The sequence below is a fragment of the Natrix helvetica genome, assembly GCF_964273705.1.
Source record: "Natrix helvetica genome assembly, chromosome: 6".
Lineage (NCBI taxonomy): Eukaryota > Metazoa > Chordata > Lepidosauria > Squamata > Natricidae > Natrix > Natrix helvetica.
Window position 1 is genome coordinate 2,569,554 of NC_138553.1, and position 22,372 is coordinate 2,591,925.

At 46.7% G+C, this 22,372-nt stretch overlaps 1 protein-coding gene across 1 annotated transcript in view; it reads right to left on the reverse strand.

The window, feature by feature from the left end:
• Positions 1-22,372, reverse strand: part of LOC309394969 (uncharacterized protein) — a gene marked incomplete at its 5' end in the record, with an annotated part of 35,419 nt that overhangs the window by 12,371 nt on the left and 676 nt on the right. Inside the window, 9 exons of the mRNA XM_081958687.1 lie at positions 1,304-1,436; positions 2,653-2,838; positions 3,534-3,668; positions 3,996-4,057; positions 4,935-5,051; positions 5,849-5,957; positions 7,734-7,861; positions 10,755-10,904; positions 22,030-22,212. Of these exons, the coding sequence (XP_081814813.1) occupies positions 1,304-1,436; positions 2,653-2,838; positions 3,534-3,668; positions 3,996-4,057; positions 4,935-5,051; positions 5,849-5,957; positions 7,734-7,861; positions 10,755-10,904; positions 22,030-22,212 (1,203 nt within the window). The remainder of the gene's footprint in view (positions 1-1,303; positions 1,437-2,652; positions 2,839-3,533; positions 3,669-3,995; positions 4,058-4,934; positions 5,052-5,848; positions 5,958-7,733; positions 7,862-10,754; positions 10,905-22,029; positions 22,213-22,372) is intronic.

Consider the following 22,372-nt stretch of genomic DNA (forward strand, 5'->3'; position numbering starts at 1 on the left):
AGGAGGAGGAGAAAAAGAGGAAGAAGAGGAGGAGAAGGAAAAGGAGAAGAAGAGGAAGAAGTGGAGGAGGAGGAGAAGGAAGAGAAGAAGAGGAGGAGGAGAAGAGGAGAAGAGAAGAGGAAAAGGAGGAGGAAGAAGAGAAGAAGAAGAGAATGAGGAGGAGGAGGAGTGGAAGAGGGGAAGAAGAAGAGGAAAAGGAAGAGGAAGAGAAAAAGAAGAGGAGGAGGAGGAGGAGGAGGAGAAGAAAAAAGAGGAAGAAGATGAGAAGGAGGAAAAGGAGGAGGAGGAGGAGAAGAAGAGAAGGAGGAGGAGAGGAGGAGGAAGAAGAAAAGAAGAGGAAAAGGAGGAGGAGGAGAAAACTACTTGCTCTCTGTTTATATACATGTGGATTGTCCTTGCATGTAAAATCGGCCATCAACAGGCACATAAAGATGAATAACAGCTACACACCATTCAAAAGAGACAATGAAAAAGCTAAAATGTTAAAAGAAAAAAGAAAAAAAAGAGCAAACCGCCTCCTTGCCAACAATTAACACCCAAAGGAGAGATCATCAGAGGACCAATTAATATGAGACCAACAATCAAACAGTAAAGAGCAGCTTAATCAAGGAACCACCAACACCCCTCAACCAATAGTGACAGGGCAAACCACTGGTATATAAACAGAGAGCAAACCCCACTTCCTCCAAGCACTGATGATGCTACCTACTTGGGTCATGAAATGTCTCCAAGAACACCACCAAGCTCAAAGATCACCAAGGACCCCACATTCCTCCTCCTCTCCACAAAACCCACTCCCTTCTAGCACTGATGATGTTACCTAGCTGGGTCATGAAACGTCTGCCTGAAAAACCACCCAGCTCAGAGAGCCCCAAGGACCCCACTGTTCAACCCTGAGTTATGATTCTCTTCTGTTCACACTTCTGCACTGTTGATCGGGAAACTTCCTGGAGGTCCCTGTGAAGTCACCAGGGGTTGAGAACTTTCTGGAAGGACCAACAACGGGTAGCTGCCCAGGGCTACTCGGGGTCAATGAGAGAAGAAGGGGGAAAAACCACAGTGAAGGGACTGAGACCAGGCCAGTATCTAGATGACCTCGGTTGAGCTACAGAGAGGTCCCAGCATCAAGTATTTTGACCATACACTCGGCAAGAGTCAAACCTGATTTGATGGCATCTCCTTCACCTTTTGTATGACCTACTGGTCATAAATTTTCATCTTATGGGCATTGGTCAAAGAGAGGAAAGGCTAATGTCCTGCCCAGCAGGTCTCTGAAGACACCAGAAGTGGCAGTAGATGTCACGGGAGATGCCCACAGGCCCCAAAAGGATACTGACGGCGAAGACGTTGATCCCATCGACGGCATATTTATAATAATACGCGCAGACCGCTCGGTAACAGCAGAGGACTACTTCCGCATCTAAGGGGACTTCCGTCTGGAGCAGAGGAAAAAGACAAGAGGAGAATAAACCAGATTATGTTCAGTTTTGGTTCTAGGAGTGGTGCAGTGGCCTAGAGGTGGACCTCTCCCCTCGCAATCAGGAGGTTGTGAGTTTGATCCTAGGTAGCGGCAGATATTTTTCTCTCTGAGCACAATGAGACTATATCTGCTGAACAAAACTCCGCATTGGCGACAGGGAAGGGCATCCGGCCAGTAAAACACTCTTCTAGCGCCATTCCGTTGCCCAGACTCCACCCCAATGCAAGGGATTATGGGATTGTTAAAAGATGACGACGATGCTTCTATTGCAATAGTTCTTGACTTACAGCCACAACTGAGCCCCATATTTCTGATGCCAAGAGAGATTGTTGTTAAGTGAGTTCTGCCCCGTTTTATTATTATTATTGCCAACGTTGTTAAGTGAATCTGCACTTGTTAAGTGAATAATGTGGGTGATAAGTGAATCCGGCTTCCCCATTGACTTGGCTTGTCGGAAGGTCGCAAAAGAGGATCACAATAAGAGGTTGATTTCTACTGGTTTGAGCCAGATCAGGCGAACCAAGAGTAGCGGTGGCAGAAGGCTCTGCCCACCCGCTTCTGCACATGCTCAGAAGTGTCGCGGGTGAGCGAAGCGGTAGTAAAAAAAAAAAAAGGAAACATACCACTGGATCACGTGACCCTGGGAGACTGCAACCATAAATATGAGTCTTTATAGAATAGAGTAAGAGTTGGAAGGGACCTTGGAGATCCTCTAGTCTAGTCCAACCCCCCGCTTAGGCAGGAAACTCGGTACCATTTCAGGGGATCATGTGACTCTGGGACACTGCAACTGTCGTAAATACGAGTCAGTAGCCAAGCTTCTGAATTTTGATCACGTGACCAATGGTGAAATTCAAATTCTTTTACTGTGGGCGTGGCTTGGTGGGTGTGGCAAGGGAAGGATGCTACAAAAATCCCCATTCCCTCCCCACTCCTGGGGCCAGGCAGAAGTGGCATTTGCCCGTTTTCCGAACTACTCCAAATTTCCGCTACCGGTTCTCCAGAACCTGCTGAATTTCACCCCTGCCAATGACCCTGAGGAGGCTGCAACGGTCGTAAACATGAAAAACCGTTAGACATCCCCTTTTTCAGTGCCCTCGTAACTTCCAACGGTCACTAAACAAACTGTTGTAATTCGAGGACCGCGTGGAAAGTCCCAATGCCCCTCTCACCTTCCGTAGGCGCTGGATGTGGACGCACTCGGGGGGCAGGAGAAGAATTGTGGTGACGGTGCGCAGGCTCATTTTGGCCGTGGGGATGAAGAAGACCAGCAGCCAACAGATGACGCAGAGCAGAGCGTGGGCGAGGACCAGGAGAGGGAAGCCGACTAGGAGCCAGACGTAGGTGCTACTACGCCGCTACGTAGGGTGGAAAAGAGTAAGAGTTATGGCTGACCATTATTAAGTCGTCCTCGGCTTACGGCCAGAATTGAGCCCAACGTTCATGTTGCTAAACAAGACATTGTTAAGTGAATTTTGCCCCATTTTTACCGCCTTCCTTGCCACAATGGTTAAGGGCATCGCTGCAGTCGTTATGGGAGTCACACGGTCATTAAGTGAATGGCTTCGTTTGTCGGAAGGTCGCAAAAGGGGATGGCGTGACCCCAGGACATCTCAACCGTCATAAATACGAGCCGGTTGCCGAGCGTCCTAACTTTGATCACGGGACGGCAAAAGTCGTAAGTGTGAAAAATGGCCATATATCACTTTTTCCATTGCCATTGTAATTTCAAACCGTCACTAAATGAACTGTTATAAATCAAGGATTATCTGTACATTACCCCAGGGAGTCTCTAAACTTGGCAAGTTTAAGACTCGTGGACTACAACTCCCAGAATTCGCTAGCCAGCCATGCTTGCTGGGGAATTCTGGGAGTTGAAGTCCACAAGTCTTAAACTTTCCAAGTTTGAGGCCTCTGATTGAATCCTATGGAATTATGGGAGTTGAAGTCCACCAGTCTTAAACTCACCAAGTTTAAGGCCTTTGGTTTGTCCAATGGAATTGTGGGAGTTGAAGCCCACCAGTCTTAAACGTGCCACGTTTGAGACCCTTACCCAGTAACCACAGCCACCCATCTTGCACGAATCCTGCCGGGGGAGCAACGGGGTAGTGTCCTTCAGTGCTTTGATCTCAGTGACGTCGTGGTTCTTGCTGAACTTCATCTGGCAATCTGGACTGTATGTTTTCATCTGGAAGAGGGAAAGAACAACCAATCGGATTCCTCCCTCCGAAATTCAGGCTACCTGATCTGGAGCAAGAGGATGATCCGGTGAAGAGCTGTGGTTTTCCAGACCTCTTTCCTCCCGTCTGCAGATGTGGTCATCCAGAACAGAAATGCAACTTGGGAGATACTTGATTCCAGCTTTCCCAGAATCCCCCCATTGGCTGAGACGAAGATCATGCTGACTGGGGAACTCTAGGATCTGGAGAAAGCCACCCACCCAGGGGGAAGGAAGAGCCTTCAACCAGCCCGGAATGTCTTCCCTTCGAGGTGGGCTTCCAACTTTCGTCCTCACCTTCTGAACTACTTTCCCGAACGGCCAGAGAAAATATCCGGCGAGCTTCCAGCAGAGTTTTCCTAAAATTAGGAAGAGAATCGAGGAGAAAGATGGGAGATTTTTCTCCTTGGATGGACAATCGCTTGCGCACACATGGACACATAGGCCGCCATGTTCCTCCTGCTCCATGGAGCCCCGATTCCCCCCATTCTCCCTGACACTTGGTATCAACATCCTCACCGTATGGGCACATCCCACCCACAAGATTAGCCAAAATAAATAAAAACTTATCGCCATGATGTTGGAAATGTAACGCTGCACTAGGGACCTTCTACCATATGTGGTGGGAGTGCATTAAAGCTAGGGATTTTGGGCACCAGATAAGAACGTATTAATGCTAAATCAAAGGATGGATTTGAGGCCAGAATTATTTCTACTAGGGATCACAAAATAAAAACATGGCAACGGTGGGCTGTATTTAATGCTGCGTATTTTGACGGCGGCAAGTCTGTTTTTTGCACAAAAATGGAAAAACAAGGAGACTCCCTCGGAACAAGAAATAATAAATAAGATACTGACATGCGCAGAGATGGACAGTTTGACTCTAGAGCTCAAAGACAAGAGTGAGATGGAATACCACGAAATCTGGGACAAATGGTTAGAAACGAGGGAAAAAGGCCTGGACAGAGAAACACGGATAAGAATTGGAAAATATGGTATTAATATTGTACGAAAAGTAGGAATTGGATATGTGTATATACTGATAGTAGCTATATTATGTAAGGGATTAATGTGTAGTTAATTTGAGTGACCACACATACCTATGTAACCGAAACAAACAGTTACTGTTGTAAGATCAAAAAACTCCATGGAAATGACGGCTACAAACATTGCACTATGTCCAACGTTTTTAATGCTTACTTAATAAAAACTTTAAAGAAAAAAGCACATCCTCACCGTATGGAGCTCCCAGCACGGTGAGGAACATCAGAAGGGAGACCAAGACGTAGAGGAGGCAGAGCCACCATCCAAAGAAGAGCAGGTAGAAGAGGTTGCCACAGGTCAGCATAGAACCTGGAGAAGACACGACCACAAGGGAAGACCACAAGTCAACTGTTGACACCACCTGGCCTTCAAAGTTGGCAATCTTGGACACTCTTGTTGAATGGAGATCCAAGTCCATCCTTGATTCAGGGATCCAGTTGTCCTTGACTTACGACCACAACTGAGCCCAACATTTTTGTTGCTAAGCGAGAGTGGTCCGTTGGCCTAGAGGTAGCGCTCTCGCCTCATTAATCGGAGGCTGTGAGTTCAATCCTAGGTAGAGGCAGATATTTCTCTCTCTGGGTACAATGAGATTATATCTGTTGAATAAAACTCCGCATTGGCAACAAGAAGGGCATCTGGCCAGTAAAACGCTCGGCTCCATTTGCCAAGACTCCAACCTGATGCAAGGGATTACGGGGTCACTAAAAGATGATTTCTGTTGCTAAGCGAGACATTTGTTAAGCGAGTTTTGTCCCATTTTAGGACTTTTCTTGCTATAGTCGGGAAGCGACTCCACCCCAGTTGTCAGATGGTCATTAAGCGAATCTGGCTTCCCCTTTGACTTTGCTTGTCGGAAGGTCATACAAAGGGAACACCTGACCCCGGGACACTGTGACCGTCATAAATATGAGCCAGTTGTATCTGATCATGTGTCCATGGGGATGCTGCAGTGTGAAAAATGATCGTAAGTAATTTTTTTCAGTGCTGTTGTAACTTTGAACGGTCATTAACGGTCACCCTTCTGACTGTGTTATTCTAGGATTCTGTAAGCTGTTCAGATGAGCTAATCCTAGAATAGCAGCCTAAGATGGGCTGGACTTTACCTGTTGGACTTTTAATGATAGTCAGGTCCGAGTAGAGTTCTTTGACAATTTCTGACCGGTCCTCCCAAGGCCGAGCCGTGACATGACTCTTCCATTTCTTAAATCCGAACTGTGTGAAGAAGCACAAAAAATGTAAATTAAAACGAATTTCCTAAAGGAACACCAAAAGAGATGTCTCTTTTATACCACACATAACACCTATTCCTCGACTTACAGTACAAATTTTCCCTTACTAAGCGAGGAAGTTCTCTCACTCTGCTTGCTAGAGGAGGATTTCGTGACCCCGGGGCAACGCAAACCGTCATAAATAGGAGCCCATTGTTAATCATTTGAATTGTGACTATATACAGGTAGTCCTCAATTTATGACCGCAATTGAGCCCAGAATTCATCAGGTTAAGTAAGGAATTTGTTGCTGGAAATGTAATCAGACACCTGGCACCTATCATCACATGTGGTGGCCATGTGTGAAAGCAAAGAAATATCGAACAAAAATACATAACACGGTTAGAAAAAAAACGTTAAAAGCTGCACATAAGATTATAAGCCGGAAATATTTTTGTTAGGTATAATACGAGAAAAGTTTGATAAGGGGAATTTGCATTTAATACTGCATGTTTTGACAGCAGCGAGGATCGTATTTGCACAGTATTGGAAAAAGATGTAATTTTTTTAAAAAATATGAGATTGTGCAGAAATGGATAGATTGACATTAAAGAGAAAAGAAAAAGAAGATATGGAGTATTTTCAAACGGGGGACTTATTTTATAAATGGTTGGATAATAGAGGTTGAAATTAGGAGCGGGGGAAGTACCCTGTTTCCCTGAAAATAAGACCTCCCCGGATAATAAGCCCAGTCGGGCTTTTAAGTGCATGCGCTAAAATAAGCCCTCCCCCAAAAACAAGATGGCGGCATGTACGGTGCCGCTGGGAGAACTGATCCGGGGGCCTGGGCCGCTGCCAGTTCCAGTCGGCTGAACCAGTCCGAATTGGTAGGAACTCAACACTGTCATAAATCCTAGCTACCGTGCCGCTTCTCTTAGTGGCGGTCACAAAAAGAGCACTAGGGCTGGCAAGAGCGTGCCAGAAACAGAGACAGAACTTCTGGGCCTCTCTGGATCAGCTGATCTGCGGGTCAAAGTTAAGGGGCTTCCTGCACCTCAAAAATAATATGACCTCCCTGAAGATAAGGCCAAGTCTTATTTTGGGGGAAACACGGTGTTATTACCTAAGCCAGGGGTGTCCAAACTTGGGAACTTTAAGACTTGTGGACTTCAACTCCCAGAATTCCCCGGCTGGGGAATTCTGGGAGTTGAAGTCCACAAGTCTTAAAGTTCCCAAGTTTGGACACCCCTGACCTAAGCAAATCGACCCCCAAAATACTCTGTTCACAAAGCACTTATGTGCATTAAATGAAAATGTGTAAATAAACTGTTAAAAAAAAAAAGCGAGGAATTTGTTCCGGGAGTTCCGCCTTGTTTTACGACCTTTCTTGCCACAGGCGTTAAGTGAATCGCCTCATTAGTAACACGGTTGTTAAATGAATCTAGTTTCCCCGTCGATTTTGCTTGTCAGATGTTCGCAGATGGGGATCCCGTAGGCTTGGGATACTGCAACTGTCATAAGTACATGCCAGTTGCCAAGCTTTTGAATGTCGATCACGTGACCGAGGGGGAAACGCTGCCGTGGTCGCAAGTGTGAGAACCGGGTTTTAAGCCCCTGTTATAGAGCCGTTGTTCACTTCGATCACTAAAAGAAGCATTGTAAAAAATCTTCCTTTCTCCCGGCCCATTGCTAAGTGGCTAACGTGACCCTCCTCTCCCCCTGGCACCCCCAAACTCCGCTCTTCCTCCTTCCCCAACCCAAGGAGACCTTCGCACACCAACCTTGTAGTTGTTGGAGAGACGGTGGGCTTCCACCTCGTTCTCGGCCGTCAGAGTCATCTTCTGCAGGCACCCGTCACATGTCTGAACTTCCTCGGAGTGATGCAGGCAGCAGCCTGGGCTGGAGACCACTGAATACAGAACAGAAGGAGGCTACTAGCTGGTGGAGACTGTTTTGACCGAGGCTTCCCAAGAGCATGAAGCCGACTCCTCGTCCTGATAAAACCCCTTTTATTTAGGTTCAAGGGAATTCCTCGCCAGCAAAGTCCCGGCCAACAGTCTTTCATGCGATTTCACAATCACAGGCTTTTATCAGGCTTGGAGAGTTGCCAGGCCAATATCTTCCAAACTCCACTCTGTAGCAGCAATTCCTTGGCAAGAAGTCAGGAACAGATCTTCACCCTAATGAAGTGAACTGATTGCCTCCTGCAAACTCCACTCCCCAGTAGCTCCTCTTTTATTTCCCCTGGGAGGGGACATTCATCGTCCACCTGTGGCCTTACTCCCAAGTCGCCCCCTGTTCTTTAGCTGTTCCCTTCATCTGGCAACTCTGCACATGAGCATACTTGGAACAGGTTCCAGCTGTTCTTCTGCCCCATTGATCTCCGATTCCGAAGGCAGCTGATAACTGTCAGACGGTCCTGGCCCCCTCTCTGCCTCCGACACAGAGCCCTCCTCCGAGCCTTCCCCAGACTCCAGGACTGGCCCAGGTTCCTCCCCAACCTCCTCACTGTCCCAATCTGCTGCTAGATCCTCCGGCGGGCTACAACAGAACACCCCATTCTTTCCAGCAAGGGGTGGCTTACTAAACCACAGTTAGTTAGTTCATGGTTTGTAGTGATTATAAAATCCATATTGGCAGATTAATGCCAACATGGATTTTTAAATCACTGCAAACCACAAATTACAGGTAGTCCTTGATTTATGACAGTCCATTTAGTGACCCTTCAAAATTACAACAGGACTGAGAAAAAGGACTTAGGGCCATTTTTCACACTTACGACGGTCACTGCATCCCCGTGGTCACGTGATTTATATTTGGACGTTTGACAACTGACTCATATTTATGACGGTTGCAGGGTCGCAGGGGTTACGCGATCCTCTTTTTGTGACCTTCTGACAAGCAAAGTCAATGGGGAAGCCGGATTCACTTAACAACCATGTGACTCACATAACAACTGCAGTGATTCACTTAACAACTGTAGCAAGAAAAGTCGTAAAATGGGGCAGAATATAACAAATTTCTCTCCTAGGAGCATAAATTTTGGGCTCAATTGCGGTCGTTAAATCGAGGACTACCCATATTGGTATCAGCAAGGAACAGTCAAGAAACACAGCTAGTCCTCGACTTAACGGCCACAATTGAGCCCCAAATTCCCGTTGCTAAACGAGACATTGGTGAAACAAGTTCTGCCCTGTTTTACCACCTTTTCTTGCCACAGTTGTTGTGAATCAATGCCGTTGTTAAGCGAGTCACGGTTGTTAAGTGAATTGGGATTTCCACACTGAAGGTCGAAAAAGGGGATCATGTGACCCCCAAAGACCATCATAAATACGAGTCAGTTGCCAAGCATCCAAATTTTAATCACGTCATCACAGGGACACTGCAACAGTCATAAGTGTGAAACAGTTGCTTTTTTCTGTGCTGTTGTAACTACAAACGGTCACTAAGCGAGGACTCGAGAGTCAGAAAGATCTTCTCAGGCCCGTGGCTGTACTTGAACCCTCCACCTCTCTGCAAAGGTGGGCCCCTCCCACTTCCTTCAACCGGCCTTGCATTTGGGTGGGTGGGAGTCAGACGCTCAAAGCTTCCATTCTTCCCAAAATGCATTTAATCGCTTTGGATAATTTGATTTTCAAGGCTGGTTTAAATTCTCTATAGCAGTGATGGGGAATCTTTTTCGCCTCGGGTGGCAAAAAGCATGAGCCCACCCCCATAATTTAATGCCCCCCCCCGTGCAGTGCCAGCTGCGCATGCACGTGTGACCCCCCCCCCACCCCTTGCCCCGCACACGGCTTTCTTGGAGCCTGGGGAAGGCTGAAAATGGCCTCCTCCGTCCCAGGGTCTTCCCTAAAGCCTCCGGAGGGCGAAAAACGGCCCAATGTGCAAACCGGAAGTTTGGGAACTGACTTCCGTGTTGCGTTTTGTGCTGTTTTTCTCCTTCCGGAGGGTGAAAAACAGCCCAACACACGCAAAACAGAAGTCCGTTCCCAAACTTCCGGTTTGCACATTGGGCCGTTTTTCGCCCTCCGGAGGCTTTAGGGAAGCCTCTGGAGGGCAAAAAACAGCTGAAAAGCAGCTGAGAAACAGCTGAGAAACGGCTGAAAAACGCCCCAAAATCAGCTGGCCAGCGTGTGCATGCCCGCTGGAACTGACAGGGCAAAGCCTCGCGTGCCCTCAGAAATGGCTCCGAACACCATAGGTTCGCCATCACAGCACTATAGAGTCCCCTTGTTTTTATGGGTCTAACGCTTGACCATCAATTCCTGCTATCCGTCTGAATTTAAATGATTCCTTTTAAATGATTTAAGAATAAATAATCAAGAATATAAATGTAAAGAACATAAAGAATTTCAATTCAATTCAGCATTTGGGGATACAGCTAGTCCTGGACGTACGACCGTTCGTTTTAGTGACCGCCTGAAGTGCCAGCGGCCCCAACAAAAGGGATTTTAGGACCGTTTTTCACACTTTACGACCATCGCAACTTCCCCACGGTCACACGATCATAAAAACTAACTCGTATTTATGATTGTTGCGGCCTCCCGACAAGCCCTGTCAAGGGGGAAGCCCGATTCGATTAACAACCGTGTTACCGACTGGAGAGCGGCAGTGACTCGCTTAACAACAGTGGCAAGAAAGGCTGTAAAGCGAGGCAGAAATCACTCCGCACCTGTTCTCGCTTAGCAATGGAAATCTATGGTGGTCATAAGTCGAGGACTCCCCATATTGACTAAATCTTCTCCTCTTAGGATGCCCCCCCCCCCAAAGGGAGCGTTGCTTGCGGCTGAGACCCCCTTTACCTGACGGGATGCGGAGCGGCAGGAGGAGGTGGGACTCTGAGTGCACGTCAGTCAGGTCCCCATGGAGGTTGTTAATGGCCGTGCAGTGTCGGTCGCAGAGTGAGCCTCTCCGGTGAGGGTCACCCCTGTGCCCCAGTCCTTTGGGGAATTCTGAAAAGGAAGAGGGGGGGAATCATGGGTCCCAAATGGTGACCCATCAGGTGTTTCTGTAGTGAGGCAAGTGAAGGAATCTTTGGAATTTCACACACTCCTGCCATGCAGACAAGAAGAAGCCTTTGACGGCTTTCGCCTCCTCCTTTTCCTTCTTGCTGCACTTCATTCCTTCTCCCCTCCTCTTCCTCCTCCTCCTCCTCCTCTTCTTCCTCCTACACAAGACACAGTCCTTTCTAGACTGATGGTGTTACCTAGTGGGGCCATGAAACATCTGCAAGAAAACCACCAAGCTCAGAGAGCACCAAGGATCCCACAATTGTTATCCTCCTCCTCCCCCCTTCCAAATCCCACTCCCTCCTAGCACTGATGGCGTTCCCTAGTTGGGTCATGGAATGTCCTCATGAAAACAGCCAAACTCAGAAAGCACCCAGGACCCCAACAGTCCTCCTCCTCCTCCTCCTTTCCAAATCCCACTCCCTTCTAATACTGATGATGTTACCTAGTTAGGTCATGAAACGTCTTCATGAAAACAGCCAAGCTTAGAGAGCACCAAGGATCCCACAGTCCTTCTCCTCCTCCTAACCTTAATGATGTTTCTTAGTTGGATCAACTAAGTACAAGAAGACCACCAAGCTCGGAGAGGGCCCCACACCACCTCCTCTTCCTTCTCCCCCTCCTTTCGAACCCCACTCCCTTCCATCACTGATGGGTTACCTAGTTTGGCAATGAAACATCTGCAAGAAAACAATCAAGCTCAGAGCGCACCAAGGACCCCACAGTTGTCATCGTCCTCCCCTTCCTCCTCCTCTTCCTTCACAAAATCCACTCTGTTCTAGCACTGACGATGTTACCTAGTTGGTTCATGAAACGCCTGCAAGAAAACCTCCAGGCTCAGAGATGCTCCTTGCTGGCTGCACACGTTTCCCAGGGGCACCAAGAGAGACTGGCCTATTTGTCAAGATTTGGGTTGAACTTATGGAAACAGCACTGAGGCTGCTTCAGTTCATTTGAGCCTGGATGCTATTATAGCCAGTTTTTGACTTGCGACCACTGGACATCAGAACAGAGCTGGAAGGGACCTTGGAGGTCTTCTAGTCCAACCTCCTGCTTGAGCAGAAGACTCTGCACCAGTTCAGACGAATGGCTGCCTTGTCTCTTCTTAAAAACCTCCCGTGAAGGAGCACCCACCACTTCTGAACAGTTAGTTAGCGATGGTTTGAAATTCCCAAGGACCCACCGAAAAGGGACTTACGGCTGTAAAGATTCTTTATGAAACCAGCAAAGTCACAATCCAGGAACAGAACACGAGAAAACCCATCACGTGACGCCGAGGAGAACACATGCTGCTCCTCTGAGGCTCATGTGATGCCTGCCAAGGTAAATCAATTGCCCAACCTCAACGCCTCCAAGTATTTATGGACACTCGGCATGGAGGCCTTCGGGATTAAATGCCGTCACTGGAGCACCGATTTTGAGCTTATCAAATGTCGAAATGGTTTTTCTTCAACCCTTCAATGAGGAAGTCAATAAAAGAAAGGTGTCCACCATGGCAGAAAGTATAAAAGAGTTTCGATAGTTTTTGGATGGATGGATGATATAGACAGACAGACAGACAGGCAGGCAGGCAGGCAGGCAGAGATGGATGGATGGATGGACAGACAAATGTAGACAGACAGATGATGGATGGATGGACAAATGTAGACAGATAGATGATGGATGGATGGATGGACAGACAGACAGACAAATATAGACAGACAGATAATGGATGGACGGACGGACAGACAGACAGATAAACAAATATAGACAGACAGATGATGGATGGATGGACGGACAGACAAATGTAGACAGACAGATAGATGATGGATGGACAGACAGAGAGACAGACAAATATAGACAGACAGATAATGGATGGATGGACAGACAAATGTAGACAGATTGATAGATGGATGGATGGATGGACAGACAGACAAATATAGATAGACAGATAATGGATGGATGAATAGACAGACAAATGTAGACAGATAGATGATGGATGAATGAATGGATGGATGGAAAGACAAACAGACAAATATAGACAGACAGACAGATAATGGATGGATGGATGGATGGATGGATGGACGGACAGCGAAATAAAATGCCATCTTTGGTGTACATGATACATTAAAAAACACACACACGAACATACAATCACACATCCTTCACATTCTACACAATTGAATGGAAAACCCCTGATACTGCATTCATATTGCACTCTACCGCAGATTCAGTATGGTTTCTGCCCTGGGATAGAAGCCGTTTTTCAGCCTATTTGTCCTTCTTTTTATTGTCCTGTACCGGCTGCCAGGTGGTAATAGTTCAAAAAAAAGGGTGCTCAGGATGAGTTGGGTCTTTAAGAACTCAATAAAAAGGTTAAAACGGTGAAGTCGGATCTCTTCTGATGATATTTCTTAAAAAGGAAAAGAAATGAGTCTGCAAAGGCTTCGCATTCGCCCACTCGGCACTCTTCAGAATTAAAGCAAAACCAAAAAGCCACAGGAAACCCAGAATTAGATTTCAAAGCCTGTCCACCTGTCGAGAGAAAAGTCAGCAGAAACAGGCTAGATCGGAAGCGGGGGCGAGGATGGAAAAAATGGCTCTTCTCTCCCGAGGAGCCCCTCTCCCAGCCTCCAGGCGCCCGTTTCGCAACAGGGCAGGCAGTCCTCGACTTACAACTGTTCACTTAGTGACATTTTAGAAGTTGTGGGAGCTCCATCGCTGGAGGCTTTCAAGAAGAGACTGGACTGCCATCTGTCAGAAAGGATGTAGGGTCTCCTGCTTGGGTGGGTGGGGTTGGACTAGATGACCTACAAGGTCCCTTCTAACTCTTTTTAAATCTGTTAAATCGAGTCCACCCTTGATGCTTTCTTATCTCCCGCTCATTTTCCTTGACGGTGACTTGGCCAGATTCTTGTAGAGAGCGTAAGCTTTCGATAAATCTAAAGGTAGCCCACCATTTACGTCAGTTCATTTAGTGACTGTTCAAAGTTACGATGGCACTGAAAAAAGTGACTTACGACCCTTTTTCACATTTACGACCATTGCAGCATCCCTGTGGTCCCATGGTCAAAATTCAGAGGTCCGGCACCTGGCTCATATTTATGACGGTTATAGCGTCTTGAGGTCTTGTGATTCTCTTTTGCGACCTTCCGACAAACAAAGTCAACGTAGAAACCCTAAATGAACTATTGCAGTTTGAGGACTACCTGGACAGAAAGTAAATAAATATTCCATTATCTTCTATTTCTCTGGAATTCGTCTGCAGGACCGCACCTCTCTTGGGTTATTTTCCAGCAAAATCAATCAATCCTTCTCCTGCCCTTTGCAAAGAGAAAAACAAAGACGACCACAAACAGCTTTGGAAAAACTAAGACAAACCCACCCAAATTCGGTCACAGGTTGTTATCGGCATCAGTTTACCTAAGAGATAAGCAAGGTGCGTGGCTCTTCAAAATACAGGTAATCCTCAATTTACAAATAGAATAGAATAGAAAGAATAATAAAATATGGAATAGAATAGAATAGAATAGAATAGAATAGAATATAGGAATGGAATAGAATAGAATAGAATAGAATAATAAAATATAGAACAGAATATTGAAATAGAATAAAGGATGAGATAAAATAGAATACAATAGAATAGAATAGAATAATAAAATATGGAATGGAATAGAATAGAATAGAATAGAATAGAATATAGGAATAGTTTATAGTTTATAGTTTATTTAATTTATAGACCGCCCCCTCTCCCCGTAGGGACTCGGGGCGGTATACAGACCATTCATAATCAAAACAATAAAAATGACATAAGACATAAGACATGAAACATAAACAACTCATACACACGGTCTGTTATAAAATCCCAAAACCAATTTAAATATTAAGAACAATTTTAAAACCCGTTAAAACCCCAATATAAAATTTAAAAAGCCATCCAGGAAGGTTTGAATAGATGTTAAATGCAGTTACGATTATGGTTGTAATTAGGCCAGACCTGCTACTCGAAACAGGTGGGTCTTGAGTTTCTTGCGGAAGGAGCGGAGATCAGAGGTGGTCCTAATATCGGGGGGGGGGGGGGGGGGGGGGAGGTCGTTCCAGAGGGTTGGGCCCATCACAGAGAAGGCCCTACTCCTAGGCACCGCCCGCCCGCACTGTTTAGTGGATGGTACCCGGAGGAGGCCCTCTCTGTGAGAGCGGATAGAATAGAATAAGGAATATAGATAGAAAGAATAATAAAATATGGAATAGAATAGAATATAGGAATAGAATAGAATATAGGAATAGAATAGAATAGAACACAACAAAACAGAATAGAATATTGAAATAGAATAAAGGATGAAATAAAATACAATAGAATAGAATAATAAAATATGGAATAGAATAGATTATAGGAATAGAATAGAATAGAACACAACAAAACAGAATAGAACAGAATATTGAAATAGAATAAAGGATGAGATAAAATAGAATACAATAGAATAGAATAATAAAATATGGAATAGAATAGAATAGAATATAGGAATAGAATAGAATAAGGAATATAGATAGAAAGAATAATAAAATATGGAATAGACTAGAACAGAACAGAACAGAAGATAGGATATAGATCAGTGTTTTTCAACCTTGGCGACTTTAAGTCCTGTGGACTTTAACTCCCAGAATCCCCCAGCCAGCTGGCTGGGGGATTCTGGGAGTTGAAGTCCACAGGACTTAAAGCCGCCAAGGTTGAAAAACACTGATATAGAATAAAACAGAATATACACTAGACTAGACCAGAGCAAAACAGAACAGGAAATTCACATTCGATTTCACAACGTTTCTTGCGGTGGTTGCTAAGCAAGATGGTGGTTGTTAAGCAAACGTGCTGGTCATTAAGTGAAACCCCTTTCATTAACTGAAGCCTCTGTCCCTAATGGGTGTTTTTTTTACAAATACTGTTACCAAACATGGTTTGCGGTTAAAGAATAAAACCCATCGTCACTTCACTGTGTGATGCTGCAAAGAGAGGCAGCCGTCAGAAGTTCAAAACCTGATTATGAGGAGCTCTGCGAAGGTCGCAAATGCGAGGAATGGCACAAAGGGGCTTTTTCATCACTGTCGTAACTTCAAATGTCACTAAATAGCTGGTCGTAAGTCAAGGACCACCTCTAAAGTGCTTGATCTTATGGTTTTATTTCTCTTTATAGAAGAGTGTCTGTATATGTAGATAACACTCGTTTAGCGACTGCCTCGTTTAGCGGCCATCTGCAATTACAACAGTAATGGAAAAGTCCCTTCATGACCATTCCTCGCATTTGTGACCTTTGTAGGTCTGTACAGGTGGTCCTCGACTTACAACAGTTTGCTTAGTGACCGTTCAAAGTTACGACGGCACTCAGAAAAGGGATTTATGTCCGTTTTTCACAGTTACGACCTTTGCAGTCTCCACGTGTTCAAAATTCAGGCACTTGGCAACTGTCTCATTCTTACGACAGTCGCATCCTCCTGGGGTCATCTGGTCCCCTTTTGCGACTTCCTGACAAGCAAAGCCAATGGGGAAACCAGATTTACTTAGCGACCAGGTTAGTAACTTATCAACTGCAGCGATTCACTTAACAACAGGCAAGAAAGGTCGTAAAATGGGACAAAACTCACTTCACAGATGTCTCGCTTAACAACATAAAGTTTCAGGCTCAATTATGGTCGTAAATCAAGGACCAAGCAAAGTAAAACTGAAGTCAAATGTGAATAACAAAATAGGTGGGAAAACACATCTTTGAATATTATAGTGATATGAAAAGGGGGGGGAGTTACAATAGGTATAGAAAATAGTGGGGGGAAATAATAATTATATATTAATATGTTAAGCTATACAAAAGGACAGAAAGACGGATCAGAAAGGAAGGGTGATAATAAAAGAGATGCATAAATGATATGAAACAATGGAAATGGAACGTAATATTTAGGAATAATAAGACTATGTTTATGGGGACTGAAATGTATGTTACCCAGTTACCACACCATCCACGCACTGACACGTATAAAGAATATAACAAATGAGAAATTGATTTTAAAAAAAGAAAAACTGAAGTCACCCTGTTTAGCAGCTGATGGCTAAGTTGTATTGTCGTGCCTCTATTGCATTTTCTTTCACAACTAAGTGCCAAATAGTTATCATTTTCTGTATGGGAGGTGAGAGGAATGAAGCCCGTCAGCCGAGCGATTGATGGGCCCAGGATCCTGAACAAAATTAAATCTTTCCTAAAATAGATATTTTCAGGATGACTGAGGGATAAAGAAGGAGAAGAGAAAATGGCCCAGGGAAAACTTATTACAGTATTGCGGGAAAGAAAAGAAAATCCGGTGAGGACTAGTCACTGTCATAGTCCAGAATTACAGGTTAGAAGAACTCCAGATTAATGCATGGTATTAAGTGCATTCAATGGTTTTAGATGGGCTACTAATAAGAGGGATCGCATGGATGTAATTATGGGGTCTGTGATGCTTTCTGAGCTTGGTGGTTTTCTTGCAAATGTTTCATAACCCAACTAGGTAACATCATCAGTGCTAGAGGTGAGTGAGGTTCATAGAGAGGAGGAGGAGGAAGTGAAGAAGGAAGAAAAAGAGGACGACTGTGGGATCCATGGTGCTCTCTCGGCTTGGTTGTTTGTTTGTTTGTTTGCGGACATTTCATGACCCAACTAGGTAACACCATCAGTGCTAGAAGGGAGTGAAGTTCATGAAGGAGGAAGAGGAGGAGGAGGAGCAAATGGATTATGAGATCCTTGGTGTTATGTGAGCTTGTTTTCTTGCAGACATTTCATAACCCAACTAGGTAACATCATCACTGCTAGGAGGGAGCAAGGAAACGTCTAGCACTGATGATGTTATCTAGTTGGATCATGAAACGTCTGCAACACCAAGGACCCCATAGTCCATCTCCTCCTCCTCTGCGAACTTCACTTCCTTCTAGGACTGATGATGTTACTTAGTTGGAGAGCATCCAGGACCTCACTGTTCTTCTCTTTCTCCTCCTTCCTTCCTCTCCTTCCTTCTTCCTCTTCCCTTCTCTTCCTTCTACTCTTCCTCCTCTCCTCCCCAAACCCCACTCCCTTCTGACACTGTTGATGGTACCTAATTGGGTCACAAAATGTCTGCAAGAAAACCACCAAGCACCTCACCTTTCTTCTCCTGCTCTTTCTCCTTTCTCCTCTTCCTTTCTTCTTCCTGAGCCCACTTGGAAAGAGCAGAGATATACCTCTGTGGCCTCAAGGACTCTCTAAAAGGATGCAAATGACCAGCTGTCTGCAAGGAGTACACTATATTGCCCAAAGTATCCGCTCGCCTGCCTTTCCTCGCATGTGGACTTACTGTAAGTGACACCCCATTCCTAATCCATGGGGTTCAATGTGACGTTGGTCCACCCTTGGCAGCTATAACAGCTTCAACTCTTCTGGGAAGGCTCTCCACAAGCTTCAGGAGTGGGCTGAGGGGGATTTTGGACCATTCTTCCAGAGGTCACTTTGTGAGGTCACACACTGATGTTGGACGAGTTTACGTGGCCTCCCACTTCGTGGCTGAGTTGCTGTCGTTCCCTGACACTTCCACGTTGTTCTTATAATGCAGCTAAATATCCCAGTGGGATATTTAGGAGCGAGGGAATTTCACGACTGGATTTGTTGCCCAGGTGGCCTCCTATCACAGTTCCACGCTGGAATTCACTGAGCTCCTGAGAGGGACCCCTTCTTTCACCAATGTTTGCACAAACAGGCTGCATGCCTAGGGACTTGGTTTTATACACCTGTGCCTTTGGGAGTGATGGGAACACCTGATTCTGGTTATTTGGATGGGGGAGCGAATACTTTCGGCAATATAGTGTATCAATCCTTCCATTCCCCACCATCCAGTCAGAACCGAGGAAGTTTTTAGGAGGAGAAGCGAAATGTCTTCAAAAGAAAAAACAAGAACAGGGTATGTCTAGCTTAAGAGAAAGAAGGACCAGGGGAGACAGGATAGCATTGTTCCAATATCTCAGGGGTTGCCACAAAGAAGAGGGAGTCAAGCTATTCTCCAAGGCACCTGAAGGCAGAACAAGAAGCAATGGGTGGAAACTAATCAAGGAGAGAAGCAACTTAGAACTGAGGAGAAACTTCCTGACAGTTAGAACAATTAAATCAGTGGAACAGAAGTTGCCTCCAGAAGTTGTGAATGCCCCAACACTGGAAGTCTTTAAGAAGATGTTGGACAACCATTTGTCTGAAACGGTATAGGGTTTCCTGCCTAGGCAGGGGGTTGGACTAGAAGACCTCCAGGGTCCCTTCCAACTCTGCTATTGTATTGTAAGGAAGTCCAGTTGCCTCCTGAAAAAAAGCATCTTTGGGACAACCTGGAGGACCGAGAATTTCTACAGATTTTGAAGGGAGGCTGGTCTTGTAGATAAGGTGTGAAAACAAGGAAACGCACACAGAACCTGACGCAGGAGGAACAACACAACAGGGACCTCATTTGACGGAGCCCTGCAACGCGATGTTCCTTTTCAGCTGGATCACCTTGATGGAGGGGGAAGGGGCCAGCGGTGGGTTGTTAGCCTGGATTGTTGAAGAAGGCACGTTACTGAGATTAAGATCACCTTTATCTGGAAAGGTCCCAAACGGCACGTCAGGGTGGAAAATTCCACGCCTGGCCTCTCCCTTGATGAGGTCACTCACAACTTGGAGTAAGGAGCAATTTCAACCAAATGTGGTACACAGGTGACTTACTCTCTGGAAAATAACACTGTGGGGGCAAGACACCTCTAACATCCCTTGGGCAGAGGTGGGTGGCTCCCGGTTCGGGTGAACTGGTAGTACCAGCAGCGGGAGGCTCCGTCCACCCACCCGCTGGGCTGCTTCTGCGCATGTGCGAGCAAGCAAGCGAGCACAAGCGAATCGTCAGCGTCGGGATTTGCAACTCACCTCTGCCCTCGGGGTGTGTGTTCTGTTAAGATACAGCCTGTTGTGCCTTCAAATGGCTTCTACTGTACTGCCGTAAGAGATACATACATATTTTATATCTCTATTTATCCATTCACCCATCCATCCAGATATCTATCTATCATCTATCTATCTATCTATCTATCTATCTATCTATCTATCTATCTATCTATCTATCTATCATCTATCTATCTATCTATCTATCTATCTATCATCTATCTATCATCTATCTATCTATCTATCTATCTATCTATCTATCTATCTATCATCTATCTATCTATCTATCTATCTATCTATCTATCTATCTATCTATCATCATCTATCATCTAAATAAATAAACGGCTGTGTATGTGGACGCATGCATAACTCTGGAATGCTTTGAGCAATTTCAACCAAATTTGGTACACAGATGGTTTACTCTCTGGAGAACAATACTGTGGGGGTAAGACACCCTTCAGGGTGGGGGTGTTCTGTTAAGATACAGCCTGTTGTGCCTTAAAATGGATTCTACTGTACAGGACGATGGAGTTTGCCATGGTGACAGCTTCACAGTACTCCACTAGGGGGCTCCCTCTGGTAAGGGGGAAAATCCAACAATAGAAATTACGTTTGATCAGGACATTTTCCCCCTATAAATAAATATTAAATAAAACCCAAACAACAAAGACCCCCCACAGCATTCCACAATCAATGCATGGGCTCCTCGGTGGTCACTGAGCATGGTGGTTTTCTTGCAGATGATTCATTACCCAAGTTGATAACACCATCAGTGCTATGAGGAAGGAGGTTTTGGGGGGGGGGGGGGGGGAGGAGTCAAAATGAATCCAGCTGGAGGGAGAGGCGGAGGACTGTGGGGTCCCTGGTGCTCTCTGAGCTGGGTGGTTTTCTTGCAGACGTTTCATGACCAAACTAGGGAACATCATCAGGGCTAATTGGGAGTGGGGTTTCTGGGGAGGAGGAGGAGAAAGGGGAGAAGGAAGGAGGAGGAGGAGGAGGAGGAGGAGGAGGAGATGATGATGATGATGATGGAGTCCTGGGTGCTTTCTGAGCTTGGTTGTTTTCTTGCATACGTTTCATGACCCAACCAGGGAACTTCATCAGCGCAATGAGCACTGATGATGCGAAGTTTGGTTATAAAATGTCTTCATGAAAGCAGCCAAGCTGAGAGAGCACTAAGGACCCCACAATCCTTTCCCCCCTCCTCTCCCTCTCAACAAACCCCACTCCCTTCCAGCACTGATGAAGTTCCCTAGTTGGGTCATGAAACGTCTGCCAGGAAAGCCCCAAAGCCCTATCAACCCTCACAGAAACCTGGCTAAGGAAACTCTCTGAGCTTGTATGTGTTTTGCAAAGTTCTCCTTTGCTTTGCAGGTAGTTTCAGGGGTGCAAGATGAGATTTCCTTCAGGGCTGGATTTTGGGGGACCCTCGCCTGCCCATCACGCCATGCCCAGCCCTGAGTGTCCCTGGGGTGCGCTCAGAAAGACCCTTCCCCAAGCCCCCCCCAGAGGAAAATCTTTTCCTAACCCCGTTTCTCCCCCTCCTGCCACCCCAGCTGAGGGCAGGACTCCTATACCCATCCTTCCCAGTTGGGGGAAGACTCCTAACCCTATTCCTCCCAGCCCCCCTGCCCCCAACTGGGTGCGGGACTCCCATCCTTCCTCTACTCTCCCTTCCGCCCTCCTTTCCTCCCTTTCCTCTCCCTCCCTCCTCTTTCCTTGCTTCCTTCCTCTACTCCCCTCCTTTCCTCCTTCTTTTACTCTCCCTCCCTCCTCTTTCCTTTCTTCCTTCCTTCCTCTACTCTCCCTCCCTCCCTCCCTCCCTCCCTCCTTCCCTCCTTCCTATATTCCCTCCTCTCCTTTCCCCTCCTTTCCACAAACCCCCTCCCTCGTGGCACTGATGAAGTTCTCTAGTTGGGTCATGAAACGTCCGCTCAGAGACCTCCCCCACAATTCAACCCCTGAGCTCCAAGGGTTCTCCTCCGTCCTCCTCCACAGAGGGACTCTTGGGGGGAGGGCGGTTAGAAGCCCGGGGGAGGGAGGGGAGGGTCTCCCCTGCTCCCCCCGTCCCGGGACCTGTCGGGCTCCCCTCCGCGCGGGGCGGCCCTTCCCCCGCCTGCCTTAAAGCCCCCGCGCACGTGCCTGCCTCGCCCGGGGAGCCCAGACCCGCCCGCTTCTCCGGCTGCCCAGCTCCCACTCGCGGGACATGGCCGGGGAGAGCCGCGGGCGCTGCTGCTGCTGCTGCTGCGGCGGCGGCGGCGGCGGAGGAGAAGCCGGGGCGGGTCTGGGCTCCCCGGGCGAGGCAGGCACGTGCGCGGGGGCTTTAAGGCAGGGCGGGGGAAGGCGCCGCCCCCGCGCGGAGGGGAGCCCGACAGGTCCCGGGACGGGGGGAGCAGGGGGAGACCCTCCCCTCCCCTCCCCGGGCTTCTAACCGCCCCTCCCCCCCAAGAGTCCCTCTGTGGAGGAGGACGGAGGAGAACC